This window comes from Oxyura jamaicensis, chromosome 10 (assembly GCF_011077185.1).
Source record: "Oxyura jamaicensis isolate SHBP4307 breed ruddy duck chromosome 10, BPBGC_Ojam_1.0, whole genome shotgun sequence".
In the NCBI taxonomy this organism is placed as follows: Eukaryota; Metazoa; Chordata; class Aves; order Anseriformes; family Anatidae; genus Oxyura; species Oxyura jamaicensis.
Window position 1 is genome coordinate 11,884,971 of NC_048902.1, and position 23,851 is coordinate 11,908,821.

At 39.6% G+C, this 23,851-nt stretch overlaps 1 protein-coding gene across 2 annotated transcripts in view; it reads right to left on the reverse strand.

Annotated features, from left to right (window-relative positions):
• Positions 1-23,851, reverse strand: part of BNC1 (basonuclin 1) — a 75,641-nt gene that overhangs the window by 16,897 nt on the left and 34,893 nt on the right. Inside the window, exon 1 of one of the 2 annotated variants that reach the window (XM_035336294.1) lies at positions 3,166-3,412. The exons of the other annotated variant lie outside the window; for it this stretch is intronic. Within the exon in view, the coding sequence (XP_035192185.1) occupies positions 3,166-3,174 (9 nt within the window). The 5' untranslated portion in view covers positions 3,175-3,412. Of the gene's footprint in view, positions 1-3,165; positions 3,413-23,851 lie in introns of those variants that run through there. 2 annotated transcript variants of the gene reach the window in all.

Sequence of the window (23,851 nt, forward strand, 5' to 3'; positions counted from 1 at the left end):
CAGTTCCTAAAGAGATTTTAGATAGTAATTAGCAAATAGATAAAGAGAATTTTTTAAAAAAGTGATGAAGGTATAAAACTTCAGCTGTAGCATCTGCTAGGACAAAATCTGCTGGCTGCACAGCGCATAGAAACCGAGTTCTTGCACCACTTAAGTCATGAAGGGCAGGAGATGACCCAGAGGACCAAAACATTAGCTTTTCTTCCCTGCATTTTGTGGATCTTTTGCTGGAATAATGAATTCAAGATCTGTAGCTAAATTTTAGCTCAAATCTGCATGAAAATATTTAACAAATGCCAAATCCTATGAAAGGTGCTTTAAAAAAGCGTAAATGTGTAGCAAAAAGTGTAATCTACAATTAAAAAAAAAAGAATTTTTCAGTTCTTATCAGAGGAATATTTAATATAATAGCAGAGTCTTTATTACTAAAAACTAACTAAATCACTGGCTTACTTGACTGGAAATAGAATGACATGCTCAATGTTGTATGAACAGATTTCTTAACAACACCATGAACAGGCACAGAAGCTGGAAGTCAAGGCATGGTATAAAAACACCAAATCTTGTTGCAGCCTAAGGAGGCAGAATTTCATCCCAGCCATAGCGAGCCCATGAAATGGCCCAAAATTTGGAATAATTTTTCCCGTTCATGACAATTTAGCTCTCCTGCACGTCTGGATATGTTTGCAGATGCCATTCTCTTTATGGTTCTAAATAGGTTGAAGATGGTTCCTTAGTTCAAAGAATTAATGCAACTATTACTTTTTAAAATCAATCAAGCAAAAATCCTTACAGTAAGTAAAACAAGACTGTATTTTCCATAACATAAGGTTAGTTACTTATTACATGTTCACCTATGGTTAAGCTGCAACTGCTAAAAACTCTGAAGTTTTATTTACACAGAAATGCAGAATTATACTGGTTATATATAAAAAAAAACTTATTAGCATTATACATATTATAAATAGATGTAATGCAATATTGCATGATATGTTCTTTGAAAGTCAACATTTTATCCATTTTTCAGTTAAAGAAGAAGAGAGAAAGGTATTCTTCAGTGCACTTTGTCCTAATCACTAGAACAAAGAAAGGCACCGCACACTGTTGTTAGCAGTTACAAACAATGCAAGTCCTATTTTGCACCATGACCTGGAGTAAAGGGAGGCTGCCCACCTCACATTCCTCGAGCAGAGCACTGAGCCACTATTTCAGTATTTTAAAACTAGCAGAGAAAACAGTCTTGTCTATCATAACGCTAGCATATTTTCCAGCAAACTGCAGTAAACAGAACTGTATTTTCAAAGAGGATGTTAAAAATAGAAACATATGATCTTTTCCCACCTAGAATTGTATCCTTACAATTAAAGACTATTAGCTGGCATCCCTTTTAACCGTCAAACTCAGACAGTGGCAGTTCTATAGCCACAAAGAGAAGCAGTAAATGAGAAGAACATGTTACTACACTGCATTTGAGAAAGTTTGGCTCCAAGCTATGCACTGATTAATATCAGATCTCCTTCTTTACTTGCCTCTTGACAATCTTGTCACATCTGGCTGACAAATCCTTACAAGCTTATCCAAACCAAGGCAGCCCAGATCATGCTCCGGGAGTAGCTTGAAGGAAGCGGCAACACCAGCCATGCACTGATGTGCCATCATGAAACTAATGAAGCTGACTTCACTTGCAGACTGCAGGAACACGAAGAAACACAACATGCCTCAAGGTTTTGCAACATAACGCAGAGTTAGCTCACCAAAAGATAAGACAAACAATCAGCTCCCGAGGTTCAAGAAGCCAAGTAGTTACACGAATTACAGAAATTTATATATAAATTGCTCAGACGACAATCTCAGCTAAATGAGCACACCAAACTCCAACTTCAGATCAGATGTGAAAATTGACTGCTAACTGCCTTTCAAACAATGGTTTGTTTTAAATTAAAACAAAATCAGCTCAATTCATTTTCTCTCTCACATCCACAAAATATCAGAAAGTTGCCTGGCTCCCCACATTATTCAAACTAAAAAACACATATAAATTTTTTAAAATTATATACAAAAAATAAAAGGAAAAAGAAATAGGGGAAGAAAAGAATAGTGTCACTTTTTATCCACAGGATTTTACAGAAGGATAAGCCACAGCCTGTATATATCAGTAGCCTTCCCTTGGGTTAGCGATCTGCCCTCTCCTCATTTTTAAACCAAGGATTCCTTACACAGAGCACTAGAAGTATCTGGCCAATAAATAAACCAGAAAGTAAAATGCTGTATCTTAAACACATCTAACAAAACCTCATTATGTAGGAGATGACAAGTAAACCATGTTTATTTTTCTACATGATGAAAAAAATCAAAATAAATTAAATAAGCATCTTTTATTCTGATGCATTTAACCTCTTAATGAGCTCAATATATTTTAAAAATAATAATAACAGAAGACAACCCCATACACACACACACACACACACACACTCCCTCTCTCCCCCCTCCCTCTGCCCCCCCCCCCCTCTACAAACAGACTGATCCTAAGAAAAGGAATTGCCGGCCTTATTTTCTGGATGCTAAATAGTCAGCAATAAATTGAATATAAAGGGCATACATTAGATTCCACTTTAGTGGTAATTTTAAAAGAACTTCGTACTGAAATTATATTGTTGTCTGCTCTTCAGTGCATTTATACGTCATAATAATGATAATGTATCTGCTTAAAGCACTTCAGTCAGAACACATCTGAGTCACAAATCACAGATTTTATTGTTATTAATGTATATCGAGGACTTCTACAATTAAACATTGTCAAGTATTTATGATTTACATGCTACTACTTCAACTGGAAAACAATTATACAAGTGATGGCTCTGCTTATTATAATCAGCCTGCAATTCTGCATTACTTACTGTAGAATAGAAAAGTCATACAGATGTTTACAGTGCACAGCAGAAAGAAAAGCAGGATTTTTTTAATATAAGTAGTTTTCTACTTTCACAGTATCTTTTAGTAATTAAGAAATGGAGAGTACATTTCACTACAGCTTTCATCTCCATTGTTCATTACCCAAAACAACACCATTACAAGAATTTTTATATCTCCACAGTGCATAACCACAAGTAAAAGTTGCACAGTAAAAACACACATTCATATATAACTGCAAAGAACTTTCCTTACCTCAGACATTCTTACTGTGCTTATGTTTCCAGAGCTATAAAACAGTTTCCCATTCCCTCAGTGAGTTGTACAAAGAAGTACTGGAAACACTCCTGTCTGTACAAGTACTAAGGCAGAACCATCACACGCCTCTTTACTCTTGTCTGACTCTGAGCACCTCAAGGTCTGATGTATGCTCAGGCTGTGCACAGGGGAGTGAAATAGGATCCTCCCCCTTGGTGTTCTCCAGACCTACAGTACGAAGTTGTGTCTGCCTCTCACCTCTGCAGCCAGCTCTCACCTCGCTGCCCCGGAGTGCTGTGCTCCAGCATGCTCCTCCAGTCGCAGGGCAGTCCCCTCACAGCTGGCTCGAAGAGGGCATGACACTCATCTTTCACAGAGATTTGATCAAAAGGAGTCACGGAGGCTTGAGGCACTCCTAATGCAGTGCGAGGAGATTCTACCTCTGCTCTGGCAGCCTAAGTAATGCATTAAATCAATGCAGCTGACCTAAGGCCTATTACATTTTTTTTTCCAAGAGTGTACAACTATCTGCAAATAAGCTATGAGGTACTTACGATTAAAATTACTTATTTTTAGTGTCAGAGTGTTGTTTTGCAAATTGCAGCTGCTGATTTTTTTTCCTTTCTTTTTAAACATTTGCAGGTCTTAAAGGTTCATTGAGTGGGGCGTGTATTTTTTAAAGTTAAAACACTTCCCCCTATCAACTCACTTTTGCGTTAAGGCTGAATTTTATTTCTTTTTATGAAGTTGAAGCTTCCTATTAACAAAAGTACAGGCCATAAAGACAGGAGAAGAATTACTTTCCAGTAATTGGGCCAAAATCTGTTTTGAGTTATTCAGGTGTTGGGTTGCATTCATGAGTTAGAACAGGATTTTTGTCATAGTCATCTCTCACCTATTTAAAAAACAAAACAAAACCACGAAGAAAACACTTCTCCCTACTCTAGTTTTGCCTCCGATGTATTATTTCTTGGCACTCTCCTAAGCCAGGCACACACCGTGCTACGCCCAGAAACACACATGAATAAGTCTCCCTGGACTCAGTGGGAATCCTTTTAGGAACATACCAGGACAGTGTTTGACCAGATGAATACCTGTAATCCTATAGGGAAGGCAGCAGGAAATAAGATGGCTGTAGGGAGAAGACAGCTAACGTAACGAATAATTGTTGGGTAATTTGTCTTCTAATCCTATTTATTATTTGCTAGATATATGCACAATGCTTAAGGAGAGAACCTAATTTGCAGCTCACTAAATACTGGAGAAAAGACGATGTCAGCTCCACCACAGTGACTGGAAGCAGGCCAGATAAAGCCAGTTTTAAAGCCAATACCAGAACCTGGGCCCACAGAGCACAACACAAAGCATACGCTTTCCCTGAATCCATAGGTTTCTCCACCCTATACCATATTTCTCCCACTGAACTACTTACAAAGACCGAGAAAAAGAGAGGGGGGATTTAGTTTCACAGTATGGCCTGCCAGATATTTCTGCCAGAAAAACGCCGAAGTGTGCAAAGAGTCAGCCACCGATAGGTCCTCCCCCGGCAGAGCTCAGCCCAGGGCCACCTCTACCAGCGCTGGGCTCTGCCAAGGATGCCAGGGCACTTCCACGCACATCATCGGCGGTCTCGTGAGCTGTAGGACGAAGCATCCACAAACTCACAGCCACGGGATGCTATCTGAGCTGATTCTTAGGAGCGGTTTTAAAAGCCTATGCTTGGTAGTGAGGGGAAACCCGAACTGCCCTCTCGTGATGATAACTCAAAGCCAAAGGCACACCTTGTTGCTAAAATTGTGTTTCCTTCTTAATGAAACAGCAGTGTAGCTAAGGAGTCTACCTGATTGAGAATTCTCCAACAAAGAGTGGCTTAAGATTACACAAACCGCCAGAAGGTCTGAATTTACTTCAAAATGATAAGTGACTAAAAGTCAGCTGTGTGGAGAGCTGTTCTCCCCTCCAGCCAGTTCCCAGGAAAAACCTATTTACTAGCTATCTGCCATTTGCCTGGAAGATGATAATTCTTATTAAATGGGCTAAGTATCCATAGCAAACAATTTAAGACCAAAGGACGTTTTTCTTAATTAATTATCTACTAACAGTCTCTTAAGCATTATTTTCATTGTTCAAGCTTTTTCAATGAATATTTTATGGGAACATATTCCAATCTTGCTCTTTTTCAACTATTCACTGTCACTGATTAGCATTTTTTCAGCTTTTTACTACCTGTGCTCCATTCAGTAAAATCCAATGATCTCTAGCATAATGTGACATGTTTGAGACAATTTGCATTTACAGGTCAACTTTTAAAGAAATACTAGCACACTAACTGTTTGCAGTAAGTTCAGCTGATTCATAGTTCAAGCTTGCTTGTACAGAACAAATTATCAAGGTGTATCTTGAAGAATGACCAAAATTGAAACTAGACAGTGACTCCCATAACTGCTCTTCCAGCAGTGAAATTTAATTGAAAAATAGCTTCTTGTGTAAAAAATAAGCTTCAGGACAGAGCCCCACGCTTGAGCCAAAGGTCTTGGGTTCAAACTGGGGCTCTGCCATCAAATTGCTATTTTATGTTGTTGGGCAAGTTATTGCAATTTTTGCAATTCTGATTTATTTTTTGAATGCATTTGAGTTGTAAGCTCCTTGAGGAAACCAAGGCATCTATCTGGGTTCTCAGGGACACTTGAGGGCAAAGTAAAAGGTTTCCCAGGTCTGAAATCCATGCAAGTCCAAATGTAAACACTTAGAATCACGGCGTAACAAGGCAGCCCAAGGAAAGCTGCTTTCTTTCCCTATCTGCCCCAGCCTGTCTCTCCTTCGCCATGTCTCAGCCTGTGTTCAGAGCAGCACGAACATACGAGGACGTAGGGCAGACTGTGAAGTGCTAAAACTACTTCACCAAATTCCAGAGTGCTCACAGTTTTGAGAAGAGCTCCAACACATGGAACTGGTTACAGACAGAAAGCTGCTGCTCTTACCTGATTTTATTATCTAGCATTTTTTTTTTTTTTTTTTAAATAGGTATTAATCATAGGGAATCGCTACAACTGAGATAGCGTGATGTAGCACCAAAGTGCAATATCATCCCCAGAAAAATGTTTCTCTTGGCTTTTTTTCAATCACGATTTGGTGGCTGATTCCAAAAAGAAGAAAAAAAGTCATTTTAAAAAGATCCAACTATTCAAGCACAATCTAAATGTTAGAAGTAGGTTTGATCTTTGCTGCTGTGTGCTCTATGCAAAGGGGCACGTAACTTCCCCAAGCACACGCTGTCTGTGTCAAATTCTCCCAGAGTTAGCTGCAAAATGGCATTAACCTCTGTGTCCTGCCTTCTGAGCCTAAATTCCAAACACGTAATACGCTATGTCCCTCTTCCTTAAATCAGTGCTGGCAAAGATCTCCGTGCTAATTCAATGGTCTGCTCACTTATTGCCTTGGAGAGAGGTGCGGATTAAGCATTTCACCTTACAAAAGACGTGTCAGCCCCACGATCATACAGATGGGCAGTGGGGCACCTTTCAGCAAGGAAAGCCACCAGGAACAAGAATTACACACTTGTCCAGAGCTGAAGGGACCCAAGAGTTTGGGGAGATGGGAGGGAAAGAGGAAAAAGGCCTTGAAAATGAAGAGAACTTTGGTCCTGTCAGCAGGACATAAGCATACTTGGGGGCCTGGGTTTCAAATGACTTGCAAGCCCAATAGTTTCAAAATTTAATGAACTTTTCATTATGAAGACAAAAGTAGTTCTAAACTGTGTACTGTTTTTTTTAAGCACTTGTCAACTACATAAAGGCCAGCTTAAGCCATAGAGTTCATAAGCAGCTTTCTCAAGGTGTGTGGAAGGTCTGGGTATGGCACTCCAGTTCTCATCTAAGCAACAGAGAAACCCAAACCAAGGTAGGCTGATTTTGTAAGGTGGCCCTAGCAGATAATACTGAGCTATGGTGTACAAAACTGTTTTTCATTAACAGTTTAATCTGAGTTTAAATGTTGATCCCTATTTTGCTATTTATATCTCCTTTAGTGTAATTAGATAAAAAGAAAATACGCAGTTTATTTAATACTATCTGCATTTGTACCTCTGCTTCAGCACTACTTTTTCTCTAACTGTTCACTACATCACTTTCCTTTGTTAGCTCAAAATAGCTCAAGACGCTAATATTTGAAGTAAGGCATATTACAGACCCAGAAAGAAACCATCAACACCATCTCATACCACTGATCCATCCCCTCTCCATAGAAAGTCACCAGAATCAAGAAAACCTGCAGTGAAGTTGTGAAATAGCTACCTGAACAGAAAGTTTCTTTTCATCATTTATTAAATATTGCTTTATGTCAAAATGTATTTCTTTCTGCAAAAATTGACAATGGATTCTGTAAGTTTGCCATCTAACAGGTGTGGTATGTTTTTTTTTTTTTAGGTTACGTAGTTACGTCCTTTTTTAAGGCCCAGTTCCCTGCAGGAATGGTACCATAATTATACAACATGGCTTAATTATGCACTGCACAGAAAGAGCTTTTCAATACTGGTGTTAAAACATGCTGCTTGAAAACGTGAAATACAATAAACCAACAGACGTGGCTTGACTTCTCTGTGCTAATCACTACATTTGTTTGTGTCATATCTTATTAATCTCTTTGCTAATCGAGGTGGTCCTACTGCTGATCTTCCTAGCAAAGCCTTCCCCTGCTTCTGGTGATTTTTGGAATTGTGTATTTTCATTCTTCTGTTCTCATTCCTCATTTTTGCTATTTTTTTTTGGTAGATGTCATAAGATCACCTGACAGGATACGCTGTCCCATTTGACTTTTCGAGAGCATTAACATTCTTTAACATTGCTCTGTTCTAATCTTTTGCTTTCTACCATTTTAGTTTCCTCTGTTTAATGCAGCTTTACACTAAAGCAAGAGACACACAATTAGGAAGGACTTGGTGACAAACATAAATACAACATTTTCTCTTTTCTAATGAAAGCAATAGAGTTAATCCATTGCTCACATATACCACACAGATGAGTTCATCCAATTTTCTGATAACTGGGGCTTTCTGTTGAATGCTTACAATTTCATTCCAGGACTTGACAGCATTTACGAAAACTCCAGATTACTTCTTTCCAGTATGCTCTACTTTGCATTTTTCAGCAGTTTTATCTGCTCTTCAGGTAGGTTTATTAGATCTTTTTGGAGAGCTTTACAATTCAGAGTCTTAATGAGTCTAAAACATGTATCTTCTCTGTAAGCAGCATTCCTTCTGTAGTCTCTCCAACCTCCCCAGATTTTTAATAAACACCGTCTGACCCACTGTGAAGCCTGGAGCACCCAGCTTAACTATTAGCCGTTTGCAAACTCATTGGCTGTTCCTATTCTTTGTTCTGTCATTTTGCCAGTTTAAAGTGTTAAACTGAACACATTACCTTTCACCTTCTTGCCTAGTAGGTGCTTTCTATGCTTGGATTTCAGTATGTACAACCAAAGAGTGCAGGACAAGAAATCAGGAAGAGCTTACATAATGACGTTATCTTCTTTAAAATGTTTTATGAAGTAATGACCACAGAATCCAAACTTCAATGAGGGACAGGCTTCAAATTCAAATCCGTATTTGGAACTAGAGCTTGCAAATGGGCCAAAAAAGCATCAACTTTGAAGTTGTCTAGCCCCTAGAAATATACCTAGTTAAAAACACAGAAATATAAAAGTTTATATATATATATAGATAGATAGATGCAGTGAATATCAAGACTGGAAAAGTTGTTACGAAAATATGAATTGCATCACATCACTGTTCAAAGTAAGTATATTTTAACTGACCTGCCTGAATCAGAACAGCTTGAGACATACACTTACAGACTTTTCTTGGCTCTCTCCTTCCATTTCCCGCTAACCCCTGGGCTGTTAGAAAGAAAATTGGCTTACTCACTGATTCTGTTTCTTTCTTTCTCCATTTCTAAGTTCTTGAACTGCAAAGAAGTATGCAGCTTCTATCTAAAAGGATGGCAAAAAGATGTATCACCTTATCATATATACGACATGTCTACCCAACCAGAGAGAGCGCTCTAAGGGAAGGATGCAGCGTGGATGAGATACCCAAGTGTTCTTGGCAGCTCTGTCCACCCTTTGCATGGTCAGTCTGGTTTGGGGTGGGCTGCACAAAGGTGCTAGAGGAGAATATGAACCTGCAAACCTTTGGGCTAGATAAGAAAGGTGTTATCAAGCGAAATGCAATTTTCAAATCTTATCTAACAGCCAGACATTAATGGGAGCTGAAGTCTTTCGGTGTCAGGGATTAAGGTGGGAGCTGTACTGGCTACGCATTTTCCTTTCTGCACAATTCTAGCGATTGCCCTCTCATCTTGTAAGTCTTGTGAGGAGCATAAAACATTTAATTGCTAACTCTGTTATTAAGGAATCTACTTTGTCAGACTGCAGCCTCTAACAACGTTAAGTCTCTTAGAGCAAATCAGTTTTGATACTGATGTTTCTCAGAGGTGCAGCATTTAATCCTCAAATTACAACACAAGTTTTAACAGGCAGATTCTGTCTGTCACCGAGATTTAGTAATTAACAACAACAAAAAAAAATCCAACCCCCTTCCTAGCATTAATGGTTTATCAAAAGAATACCAGTAATTTCACTTAAGATATAGTGATGATCCAGGCAGAAATACAATGGGGAGAAAGACTTGTTTATGCTATCTGATTTAAAGTGCCTAGACAGAATTCCAGAGACTTTGTGTTGTCATAAAAGGAATAGTCAGTAACCATGTTTGTGCCCCCAGGCCAAAGGGTGTGACATTGGGCCAAAGGTGTGTCAAAGTCAGAAGAAAATGTCTGCCATAAAAACTGGGAGCAACTCATATTCACATGGTTAAAGAAAAGGAGAGCTGGCAGTATGATACCCGAAACATTAATGCCGTTGTTTGTTCCCCCCCCCAAAGGTGATCGAGTCCTACCAATACAGGAGACACTTCACCTACAGTACTGAGCTTTGTATTTATTTTCACAGCCTCCAGCATTTTCCTTCCTTTTTTTTTTTTTTTTTTTTTTTTTTCCTTGTTCTTTAATACCAGGTAGTGGTTTTCAACCATTTAAACCATGGCATATAATAACCGATGAGTAACATAGCAGTAATACCAGTGGTGGCAATTTTACTTTGTTTCTTGGGAGTGTCAGAGTATTACAGAGATGACTAGGATGTGTCTCAGTGGCAGTCTGATAAAATGAAAGATGATTTTTCCCTGCCCATAAGTTTTGCTAAGTTTAAATCATAAACGTCATAAAGGTTATAGGACTTGAGGCAATGAAATAAAAAGCAAACATTCTATGTTTTCAAATTAATTTCTGAAAGAAGAATTATTGCAAAAAATTACTACTGCTTATCTGCAGAAGATTTTTCTCTAAGTTCATAACCTACACATTTCTGGACAAACTGTTGAGTTTAACAACCATGCCTGAAGTACTGTTACCACTAGGACAATCTGAGTTAATTATGGGTGCTTATCTACCAGCTCTCCCATGCCGATGAAGAGTTATCTTAGAACTTTATGCTTTAGCCAAAACTTTTGTTCTCACTTATCTTTTTGATTTTAGATCCCCTCCTAATTGAATAGGAAGAAAAAAATTTAGTTCCTATTTTTACAAAAACATTCCAAGAAACCTCCTTGAAATGGTCACCCACCTTCCACCTAGTAGGTTTCTTTAAAACTACCGATTTTATTAACCTATTCCAGACATGTGCTTGCTCTTTTTCTGTCTCACATATGTGTTGAACTTCTGAAGTTTACCCAGTAGTAAAAGCAGAAGGTATAGCAACGTCCTGGAGAAGCATCTGACTACCCCCTTCAACCAGGATACCACATCAATACCGCGATGGTTTTCAGTGAGCTGTTTTTAATGGACAGCTCCCAGGTGACACCAGACACTGCTGCTGCAGCCGCCGCAATATCATACATCCTTGATTGAACTTTGATTAATTTTCCAGACTTTCAGAGCCTGTGGCAAAAGGATCCACAGCGGTAGCTGCAGCCATTAACTCCATCTTTTGCGATTTCTCCTTCTTCATTATGTTTGGGTCTTGATTGAACTTTGTTCCAAGTTAGTAGCTTTTGGCTATGGACAAGGGAGATAAGACTTTAGGAGTGCAGGAGGGTAATACGTGAAAAACTTACAGAGAAAGCTGTCCAGCTAGTTGGTGGTAGCTTTGGATATACCTTGATGATATGAGTGGTGTTAACAAAAAAAAGTTGGAATTCCAGCTAAAACCAGCCTAAATAACACAAGCAACCACTTCATACAGCCATATTCCAAATGTCTTCAATGTTTGCCTGTGTGTAACGGATACTATTTTATTATGCTGGACAGATTCGAAGTTGCTGCATTCACACAATGAAAAATACCATTTCTGGGCAAAACCAGAACTTTACAGAAGGACTTGTTTAAAAATCCATGAATAATCCCAGTGGCTTCAAAAGATTATTTGCAGAGTGTGCTGCTAAATGGCGCGAGCAACTATCCCACTATTTTTCTGCTCAATATGACAACTTTGCAGTATATAGTCAACCTAGTGTTTGTTACATTATGTAATCCAAAAAAAAGCAGTTTATGAGCAGCTAGGACAGATCTTACACTTCTTATGAAAAACTAAACCTGATGATACTTTACTGAAAATGTTACACTGATTTTTTCGAAGCAGTCCTTCAATATTTTCATTACCTTACTCTCTTCCTTATTTCTGGCCACAGGAAGGAGAAAAATCTGGATAGTTTAATACTCTGTTAGTAAAGTGACATTTCAGTTCTAAGATTAATTTACAAAAAGAGCGAGTTTTTCCTTCTATTCTATTCTGCTCTTTTTTCTTTTTTTCTTTTTTTTTCAATTAATGCTTGAATCTGCCACTGTGATACATCCTCGGACCAACCAACATCCAGTTTTATTGCCAGCTGTTGATATTTGCCAATGGTGGTATATAGAATTGGTATGCAGAAGTGGCTGTAGTGATCTGTAGAGATTTTTGCCAGAACCTACAAATGCTGTGTAAAAGCCCCTTTCAGAGCTTGAAAACCAATATTTTTTCCCATCAGTTAATTTTAAACTATTAAGGGTGGTTCAAAATCCACTATGAATCAAAGATATACATGATGTTTCCATAACACCTGACACAATGGGGCTCTGTCCCTACAAGAGGCCTCTGGGCATTTCTGTGATAAGCAATAATAGATTTGTCTCTTGGAAGGTATGAGTTATTGTGGCACCTCCGGTATAGGCAACCTCTGAAATAATTGAAAACCTGGAAATAAAAGCAACCTTTTAAAAATAAAACACATACATACACACACACAAAAATAAATATAACTTTTCCTTGCTTAAACCTTTTTATTCATTGCCAAGAATAGCTGGCTGAGGAATCAGCATCAGCCACGAGCTCTCATTTATTTTCCGATGCCGCCTTGCCCCATTGCCCAGGCAGTCTCCGCAGTTTCCCTCCTCTCATCCCCTCACCACTTTGCCTTCCTCTGAACCTGAGGAGACAGAACAGCCTTCCAGCACCGAGCCCTTCTCAGTTTACAGACACCCGGCATTTCCAGCCTCTTGCCTCCTCCTGCCAACCCCTTCCCCACTGATCATTCTGACAGCAGACTGCTTACACAGAAAGCCAGAGTCTCTCTGCTACCAGATATTTTTTATGCAACATTAGGAACAGCATTTTATACTGGAAATTATTAGCTTAAATGTGTTCAGAATGGAACTCAACTCCTTGTCAGCTCAAGCTGTGTACATCTGGGTGATCCGGACACCAGGCTTGGCTAAGGTGGCTAGTCCCTTGCAGAGCCCCTTGAATTTTAGCATCTACGCTACTGGAAATGCACTTGAACAAGCACCAGCCTATTTTAGGGTGAGACTGGAGCTGCCCTGTTAATAACTCAGAAGCACTGGACTGGTTACCAGGGCTTTCCCTCCATTAATATACTGGTTTAAAATAATAGGGGAGCACGCATAGCGTGAGAAGTGGAAAAGAAGAAAAATGCTTCAAGACCAACCACTTTTTACAAGACACTTGGGGATTGCTTGGAGGAGCGCCAGGCCTGGAACAAGGTGCGAAATCATACAATTAAAAGAACTATGGCAGGTGTAAAACAGAAGTCTCTTATGAAGCAGTGGTTTAGGTATAATATCTGCAGGAAGCTAACTGCCAGACCGACACAGAAGGGATTGAAGAAGTAGGCCTGGCAGGATTACCACAAGGAAGTAATGAGCCTTCAGCTATACTAAAGACACACACAGCTTGTGCGATTTTCCACAAACCTCCTTTTCTCTTTTATGCTGTCCTACTGTTAAAAATAAACCATACGGTAGTGGTAAGAAGGGTGTTTTGTCGTTCCCCACCTTAGGCCTTAGGTTCCTGTGGAGACAAGCCGAACAGTCATGGCCCTACCAGACGTAACGATGGAGGCCGCAGCAGACTGCGCTGAAGCCGCATGAGGTTAATGGGAGTTGGGGATTAATTTTGATGCCTTTTTCAGTGCCTTGGACAGGTGGCCCCTCCTGCTGAGGGTCTCCATGAACTAAAGGACTTTCTCCTGCCTTCACAGGGCCAACACGACTTGTGTTGCTGGCTTTGAGGGAGGCAGGAGCAAGCCTACTGGCAGCAACTGAGACATTTTTATTAGCCCGGCCACATGCCTTGTTCCAAAGCTCCTGCCTTGTAATAATTTTTTCTGTATTAAACTCTTCATCCACATATGGCTCCACCATACTCAGCTTATCCAACAGATTAAGAGAATATTCTTTTTGAGCTGAAGATGCAGCACGGCATCCAGCTTGCGTGACTCTGTAGTAAAGGAGCACTATGTCTCCACATCAATTAGACAAAAACTAGGGAAAAACCACTAAGATTAACATAATCATTTAGTGCTTTCTTCTTTGGAAATTGTCCGTGCTGAAATGAGGTAGGATACAGTCAGCACAATCTTTATTAAAAACACTGTGACACCTTCAAGCGGAAATGGAGCATTTGCTGTGATCTTTACTTTTCTCTACAATAGAGGAAGGCTGTTAAGAAGGAAATGCCTTTTTGGACTCTGAATATATTTAAATCCTCATTGGTAAGAATCAGTTTAGTTCCAAGAAATGCAATTTATACTAGATCTGTAATAAATTCCATATATCTCTGAAGCCTTTCATTTCAAGTGATCTCAACACATTTTTTATTAAAAAGCACCAATAAAACATTGCGACCCTCACTATATGCTTAGCATTATCTCCCTTTTACAAGGTGGTGGATTTCTGATTTACCAAAAGTTGTATAATAAATCTGTGACAGAGCCAGCCTGTCATTCAGCCAGTTTTGTGGCTTCATCCTCCTCCTAAGAATAGGATTTTCTCCTGACCACTATTTTAGCAAGCAAGCGACAATTGCTGTTTATAAACATTACACAGTACAGGCACAATCCCAGCCTTTACAAACACTTCCCCTATAGAGTTAGAAAAAGATGTCTGTGTGCAGAAGCATCATATTATACTGGCCAGCAAAGAGAAATAGCACAGCCTTCGCAATACCTCTATTAAAAAAAATTGTCTTCTTTAGAAAGCTCTAAAAACTCATTTCTAGCCTTAGAAATTGTGTATTCTGTTTATCAAGATATTTTCTCTGTACTCCAACCCACATTATCTGGGTAACATTCATTTTGTAGCATCAGCCTCACAGAATGTGAAATACGTGTTTACAGGGGAGGAGAGATGCAAGCTACTTTTATACATAGATTTTGTGATGTAAATAAGGGGTTGGAAAGTCCGTTTGTGAAAACACCAGTATTTGGTGCTTCTTTAGGCTAATTAGTAACTGCTCTGCACAGCCCAGCCATTAGCAGTGGAACACACTGCTCGTTTTACTTCCCAATTAAAGCATCGCATCGTGCCTAGCCAGTCACAATTACAAGAACTGGAACAAGGAGGGAGCCTAAGTAAACAACAGTTGTGTTCAGGAGTATATCTTGGGTACCTGCTTTATCACCTCACCAGAAAATAAGCACAGTTTGAAACAACAAGTGTTTCTCAAAGGCTTGCACTTGGCAAACCTCAAAGTGACCAACTGTATCGGGGACTTGAAATTACCACCTGGCCTCTTACCGTCGATTACAAGCTCTGAACACTCAGCTACCTTTGAAACATGGCTGAAAAATAACCGCGATGATAAAATAACAGTAATCTCGGGAAAAGACAGGCATTCACATTAAAAAGCAATTGCTTATCCTCTCTGAAATCCCATGGTTCTTGACCAGAAGACGCAATACCACTAACACAGACGCCTGGGAACACCGAGGGGACACCAGACCAGCGCCCTGCTGTGATGCCTTAGGCAAAAACACGCCCCTGACTGGTACCCTTGCCCAGCGGTCAGGGCTGCACAGTAGGAGCAATGTTTGCACAGATTTCTCTTTAACTTAAGTAAAAGTGTTGGTGTTGTTTTTCTTTATATATTTATTTTTACTTGAAGTTTATCAAGTTATTATCTAAGTGAAGTTAGAAAAAAAATAGCACAGCTCTTCATAGTTTTACTTTTGTTCAAAGAGCTCATCTGTGTCAAAAATATTTTATTTCCGATTTATGTTAAATTTAATAAGATTCTTTTTATTTTGTTATTTTTCATGCTGATGTGACTCGTGTGTCCCTTTTTACATTTTTCACCTCAGAAATGATCCAGATATTTGATGAAAATACAAATGAACCAATCTCAAACCTATGAGAGAAAGGGTTTCTCTTCCTACTAAAAATATTTGATTCTCTTCCTCCTCTGCCAACAAAGCCCGTAAGCTCCACAGTGGGGCAGGCAGATATTTCTGATTAAACCTCATTTCAACCATTGAGGAAAAGCATCACAGGGACATTTGAGGGGCCTGCAGAGAATGACCAGGTGCATGCACTGTCCTTCCTAACACTCAAATCCATCTCTGGCAACAAACTCTAGACAAACATGTTCTCTTTCACAGCTCATCCCAATCCTCGTTTTCCATGATCATACTGAACATGATTTCATTTACAAAAACACAACAAAAAAAGGCAGTTTCGTGTACACCTTCCCATGTGAGAACTAAACGAAATCCATATGGGAACTAAACTGAGACCTATCAACTTTCACTTCTACATGGCGGAACACTTTCCAGTCATTATTCCTGAGGTTAAAGCAAGAAACAGTAATCCATCCTGTTTTAAAATTATCTGTACTATGTTTTCTGAAATTCATTCTGCTGTGCAATGATCTCATGTAGAAGAGTGATGAGCCACAGGTTAAGTTTTAAACACCAACATTTTATCTCTGTGAGCAATGATGTTTTCTATTTGCAAAAGATGTATTTCATCTCTACGTACAGCAACACCAATACGCTATTGGAACAAATGTCACATCTTTCTTTGTCCACTTATTACATAGCTATCCAAGTGATTTTAGGCACTTCTTTGAAATACACCTGGATTACCAATGATCTATTAAGAACAGGTGAGAACAACAGGAGGGTGAACTTGAAAGTGAAGCAGGGCAGGTTTTGGTGAAACATTAAATACCTTTGTGCTTATGCTCTCTAGTTTTACCATCTGTAAAAAGCCAAGGACCTCAATTCTTGTAATCTCTGCATTTCACATTTCCATCAGCAATAAGGCTAGGACACCAGATTTTTAAAGCTTGGAGACAACAATAACTGGCAGCAAATACAAATAGCAGCAACTACAAAAGTACACTAGAAAAGAGACACAAAGAACTGAAAAGAAACAAAAGGAACTATACCAGTGATGTATTTGACTTGCAGGTTTCCTTTATTTATTTCAATTTTTGGAAGTTCACCTCCTGAACTGCATGCCTCTCAGCCAAAGTTCTTTGTTTTTATTTATGTGCTAGAACACACACATGCTCCCCTTTTAAAATGAATGGATCTGCTCCAAAGCAGACCCCTGGGCAACTGTTGGTACCCCAGAAAAGTCTGCTTCTGTCCGCACTGCAATGTGTCAAGCCTGCTGGAAGGCACGGGCACACATTTTGATCTGCAGTGTCACATTAACAGGCAGATATCATCCATCCATGGATCTATTCCTCAGTGCCTGACAAAGACAGGGGACTTGACAAAACCAGCTGACTGTGACTCATTTCAGATTCAAGAAGAGACTGGGTTTTGGCTGGAGAAGTATTTGGAGGCCTGAGCAGGAGCAGTGCCTGCTCTGCTTTCGAGCTGACAGTTCTTGGCTTGTGGCTTTATACGCAGCACTGCTCATCTAGAGAGCTGCTTGCTTATGGCTGGGGAAGAGACCATGTGGATTCACCTTGCTTTGGTCACCTCTATACAAGATTAATGCAGTGCATTCTTCTTAGCTGGGCTGAAAGTAGAGCAGGTGCAGAAAAGCATCTGTTTTCCCCCGGAGCAGAGAGAACTGATGTGAGCACGTAACACCTGCATTCAGGCCATTTGCTGGTTTTCTGTTTCTTCCTGGCGCCATTCATTGCGCTAGAAAGTTTCTGCTAAGACCCATGTAGTTCTAGATTCAATTGTAAGTGATATCCTCTCACCGAAAGTACTGTCACAGCCATTAAGGTCTGCCAGGAAGCTCTTGCTGTAAGACTCTGAGGTAAGACCTCTTGGGACTGGCAAGCTCTCAACTAATAGTCTCAGCCTTTGAAATTCATTCCCTTTGGCAGCTTCCCAAAGCCAGATGCTAATGACCTTAGGCATGATGCAAGACCTTTTTATTGGTCTAATTTTTGGTGTTTTTTTTTTTTTTTTTTTTTTTTTTCCTTTCAAATTCCTGAGGTAGCAACAATGCCAGAAACTTCTTATCATTGGAGAAAGTGTCCATTTCAGCACCGCAGGTAACCACCTAACTGTAACATCGCCTGGCTCAATCCGACACAAAAAGCCATTCCCTTAGTAGCATTCAGCAACAAATGTTTTTGAATATTCCTTTATGCAACAAGGCAAGACCTTCAGAGGCAAATGTAAGCTCAAATACCTCTGGACCTATACATTATGACAGCTTTCCCAGGGAATATAGCCTATAGCCTTCTGCCAGCCAGCTGTGTGACTACAGGCAGGTGAGTTCAGCTCCTCTGTCCTGGCTGCCTGTGCAACGGGGCTCACCCTACTGCAGAAGCACGGAAATACCTCAGGCTGTGCTGCTAAGTGCTGTTCCAGAGCTAGTCTGAGGCTCTTGTTCTTAGTTAACCTCTTGTAAAGTTTTCAGAGACATACTTTCAACAGCATGAAGCTTGGGGAAACCAGTTTTTAACATAACGGTTTCCTAACTTCTCTGATAATTTTGTAAGAATCAGTAGAGAATATTCTGAAGGATTAATCTCTCCTGACTTTCTCAGTCTTTGTGGCAGAGGGAAAGGCTCCTTCTGAGGATGTCTCAAAGCGGGAGCCTAACTCGGATGTTCTGCATAGCTCTGCACAGTCCTCTACAGCAGCACTGATACACGGGGCCTGGGAGATTAGCTTCACTAGGCATCACCTTTCCTCCCTTCCTTCTTTCTTGCCTCCTAACACACTGAAATAAATGCTACCAAATCAAGGGGATGTCATGGGATTACAGACTTGTTAGTTTAAATTTCCTTTCAAGCATTTAAAATTAGGTCCCAGTATGTCACATGGCGATAAGAGCAACAGCAGTGACAGTGTTCCTGGACAAAGGTACAGTAAATTTCCTGCATACAGAAGATAGTATCAGGACACCTGGACATTCTGTGCTGAATGCTACACTTAACACAGCTTTGTAATTCTAATCAGAAACAAAACGACTGAATTTTTGCTATTCTCCAGTTTTAAACTTCAGAGAAATCAGTATTTTTAGGGTGCTTTGTTGTTTAGTTCAGTTTCATTATCCTAGCAGTAGGTCACCAGGGTGCAAATCCTGTGGCAGTGTTACAAAGATGCTGCAGTGTTAACTAGGTGAGCACCAGATGAAGGAGTGCTTCTCACCACCCATACAATCAGGAAAAGGGAAATCCTCACTTTCAAGACCAACGAGAGGCAGCAAAATGTGTTTTGAAAACCCCATCAGCAGAGATTTTCAGCTGCTGAAAAAAATCCATATTCTTTGAATGGACAAATAACTCATTCCTCTCGCTAAAATTCAGTGGGCTGTATCTGTTCGTTTGCTCCAGGAACCTGCGCAGGTATCAGCTACAAGCTACAGTTAAAGGTTTGGAAAACAGCTACCACAGTAGCTGTACCTGGAGATGAGGTAAGAACACGAGCTCTACAGCTGGAGCTAAAGAACTGTGACTCACACCACATTTCAGAAGCAGACTCGTGCTCTCCCATGCATTAAGGAAGCGTAACCTCAACTGAGCAGTGAGGTTATACTAGACTTCCTATACTTGATTATGAAAAGTACCTGGCATAGTTTGCCACGCTAATGGCACTTAAGCTCTTTGCAAAGGTTGTCCCCAGAGAGGTGACTGGGGACTGGTTCTACCTCGCTTTTGTGCTGCCGACAGGAGCTGATGTAGCAGAGGCAGGCGCGTGCTGGCTGTGAGCCTTGCTTTCCTTACAGGTGCTGCCCACAGGACTCTGTAGGATTCTGATCGGTCACATCACTTTTACAGTTCAGTTGTGGATACTTTCGGAGTATTTCTAATGATCTATTATTAATTGCTAAGAATTACATTCTAGTCTTTCTTAAATTCAGAAGGGAGAGAAACTATACAGCTTTCAGTTGTCAAGGACAGTAAATCAGTACTTAAATCAAGAGGAGTCAGAAGTTGTAAGTGGACTGATTTATAATAATTTGTACAACCTTATTCACCCAGGTGAAATCAGTAAATAATGAAAGAAAAACAACAAAAGGCCATTTAAGTAAGCCGGTATCACTGAACCAGCATACAAATGAATAAATCAACGAAATAAAGATGTGCTGGTATAAGTATTTTAGTGAGAAGTTTGGTCTACAAGCTGCCTGCAAACTGTGAAGAAATTGTTTTTAGAAAAGGTCAAACAAAGGGAAAACTCAGATTTGCGAGCCGGATCCTTAGCACGCAGAGGGGTGTAAATCCACCGAGGTCAGTCAAGCCATGCCATTTCCCATTGACTTGGGGCTTTGTCCCCTGTTTATGCAAAAAGGGAATGACAATGTCAACTAGTTTGTAAAATAAAGACCTGGCGGATCTGCAAAAGAGCCTGCTGCTCAACTCTTCAGTTAGGGCATGCATTCCACGGCTGGATAAAAAAAGGAAGGGGGGAGAAAAAAAAAAAAAAAAAAAAAAAGGACTGGAAACTCCACCTGGATGCTATCAGTCTTGCCCAAGTAAACAGTACTGACATTAGTGCTAGCCTGCTGAGTGGTACAGGTTAGGAAGGGTCACAAAGGCAAAATGGTGACCAAACTTGCCTTGAGGTAGAGATGCTCTGGAATCTGTCACAAAGGGAGAGAGCTGAAAGCTCATTTTATCTAGAAGTCATTTCATTTTAGAGTTCAAAACAATTAAAGACATTGAAAGAATTGTACAAACATGGATTATAGCAAGACAGAAACAATCTCCTTTTTTCATATAAACATGCACTCAACTACATGCATACGGTGTGATGTGTATTGTTCATGAGATAACAGTGCAGTGCACCCATAAAATGGCACGGGAATTTTTGAGAGATAGCAAAAAATACCCAGGAAGTTTTTCTCATAATACTAAACAAAGACTCACCTCCATGTGACATGACTATTTGTAGAAAAAAAAAATGAAAAAGTCAAAAAAAAGAGAAAAAAAGCCTTTAAGATGCAAATGCCATAAAAAATCCCACTGTCATGTCCCAACAACTAAACGAAGTTTTTGCAGAAGCCTCTTGAGATAAACTTTCTTTTGACATCCAGCTCATTAAGTTGCAGCCAAATCTGCAAAACAGAGGAATATCTATTTATATGCATTAATCACTGGGTTGTAACAACTATTTCAAGAGGAATTTTTTTGACATAGCCTTAAATCCACTCAAAATCCTTATTAAGGAAAATGGGCTAAGGTAATTATGCACTTTTTTCCAGTTCCAGTTTTCTTTCTCTTCTGTCTACAAAAGCAACACTGAAACTACAGCTGGAAACCCCAAGTCCTGAAAAATAAGTTTTACCAGTAATACTTCTTTGCTAGGAAAAGCCACATAGATTAAAACTTTTTCCTAGTATCACTTCCAATTCCTTCCCAATGCTTTACTTCACACCAAGGAAACAGAACAAAGGCTGAACGATACTTCCATATGGCATTAAGCAACAAGGCTCAAACTGTTCGCACATTTTGACAATTGTCCAAATCTCAAGCAGGGTGGGAGGCTATGACTACATCGGAAATGAAATGGTTAATAAATCTTAAAAACTGATCCTTTTCCAGGCATGTTCAAATAACACAGTTAAAAAAAAAAAGCCTCAACTGTAAAGTGAAGTTCTGAACTAATTTTACTTCTCATACAGCATGCCAGGAAGTGTATTACATGCCATTGGCGAGATACCAAACCTGTGACTCTAGGGGGATGACTGAAGGAATCCTCACAATTCTACATCTTGGAAATAAATTCTATGCTAGAAGGAAAAGCTCTGTAACGCATGCCATCTGGTGCCCTTTGCCTTCTTTTTATGAAAGGGGAGAAAAGAGAAGAGGAAGAGACTGCTTCCTTTCATATAGGCCACGACACGGCGGGCCAAATGCAACTCTTGGTAAGAGCAGCCGGAACAGAGCAACTCTGCCGGAGCTTTTCTCTCCCAGTTGCAACCCTGTACAACGCGAGCATTTCCACGAGTCTTGGTAGCAATCTGAGCTATCTCAGATTTGTATCAGGAAGTCTATTGTAATAACTGGGAGTGTCATTTGGCCTATTAATTGCAGGAGAACAGCATCTAATTGCATTGTAAATGGAATGGGTTATGCCCATGCCACTGCACTGCATTGAACTCAGCTACTGCATGACATTTCCTTTAAAATATAATTTGCAATGTCTTACGAAAAAGTTGAAACTATGTCCATTGAGTCTTAAAATAAGTAAATAAATACTTTGTTAGATTCATCTTATATCACATACAAAAAATCCAGATGAAAAACAGTTACTTCTTCAGGATTACCGAAAGGATGTTTCGGTAATTCTTTGAGAAATGCTTACTTCTTTAAAGGAGATGAGAAAACCTCAAAAACAAATAAAATGCTTAACCAGATATGTAAAGAGCTGTCTCCCATTCACTCCCCCAGTCCCAATTAGCTATCCTACCTATGCTTTATCCTGCTACGAGTTAAAGTAGAAATGGCTACGAGCCAGCACGAGTTAGCCCCAAGGAAATTCCTGCAGAGTAGCAGGAGGCATGTTAGGGATGTGGCTGGAGCATTTCTGCATTCCAGCTCTCCCCAGTGGCTATAATGACCTAGTGGGGCCATCTGCAGCCACCCTTCAGTTTGGGCAACACCCAGGCTGCTGCAGCCTGGGGTAGAGACCAAAGCATCTCATCTGGCTGAGGATACAGATAATAAAGAGACATTAACCCCCCTTCCTCGTGCATGAAGTACTGTAGTTAGTAGTGATTTATTTGGGTCATTCATTAAAGTGTTAAAGGACTTGCCTGATATAAGTTAATATTAGTGTTCAAATCTCATGAGATAAAGAACACCTCATTTCACATTGATAGTGATAGGAAATCTCCGGCATAACAAGAATCAATAATTTATATCATAAAGCCTTGAAATCCTCATGTAATGGTTTGTTCCATAATCAGGCAGTAAAAGATATTTAAAAAGCCGTGTTTATTTACATTATAATCATAGTTTCTATCCCGACTGGGGTCTATTTTCCTCTCAGTGCAAATATTTAACTCCCATTAATGTTAACAAGAGGTTACCTAGCATGTACTTTGGCAAGAGAATAAAACCTGTATTTTAACATTAATCTTGAACAAGCTTTCAACTTGAAAGAATCTTGAGAGTACCTTGTATTAGCACTATCTTAATTGCTTCAAAATCTGGATTTTGTATGAAGCATATACACAGATAAAAACAACTCACGTTAACTTTAAGTTGCACATTTTAGGATAATGGAAAATAATTGTGTGTCACCTTTCTATAAACTGCATAGCTCACTGTGAAGGCACTGTTAACAAAGACAATGATAAAATCTTTCAAGAATTCACTACTTCTCTAAGAATGTTTTCTCCCTTGCTTTGCTTCAGATATTTGTTCACAATAAAAAGCACAGATGTTGCTTCACAATATCTCTCACAATAAAAACAGTGGGCTGAATTCATTTTATATTTGCAAAAGAAACAACTGCTTGGCATTCGGTATTTACAGTTCGGGGAATCTCCTTGTTCACATAAGCGTACTCACGGAGGACAGTAAGGTAGCACAGATATATAATGCAAGTAGGATCTGGCCCTTTTCATTTTGTGAAACTGCTTTGATCATGACTCTCTCAAGACATTATTTTAAACTAGAATGCAATTGACCGCTATTGCACCATATGTTCCTTATGTGTGAGCTCTGTCTTGTTCATTAATTTTTATGCCACTACTGTTGGAATTCAGCCAGTGTAATGTGGAGGCAATTAGCAATGTCAGAGTGTTCATGCCAGCATATAATGAGAGAGAGAAAAGGAGAAACTGGGAGATTATAGTTCCTGCTACAGGCAAGGGTCCTCTTCAGAGTTGTCTTTTTTTTTTTTTTTCTTTTTATTTGAACACTA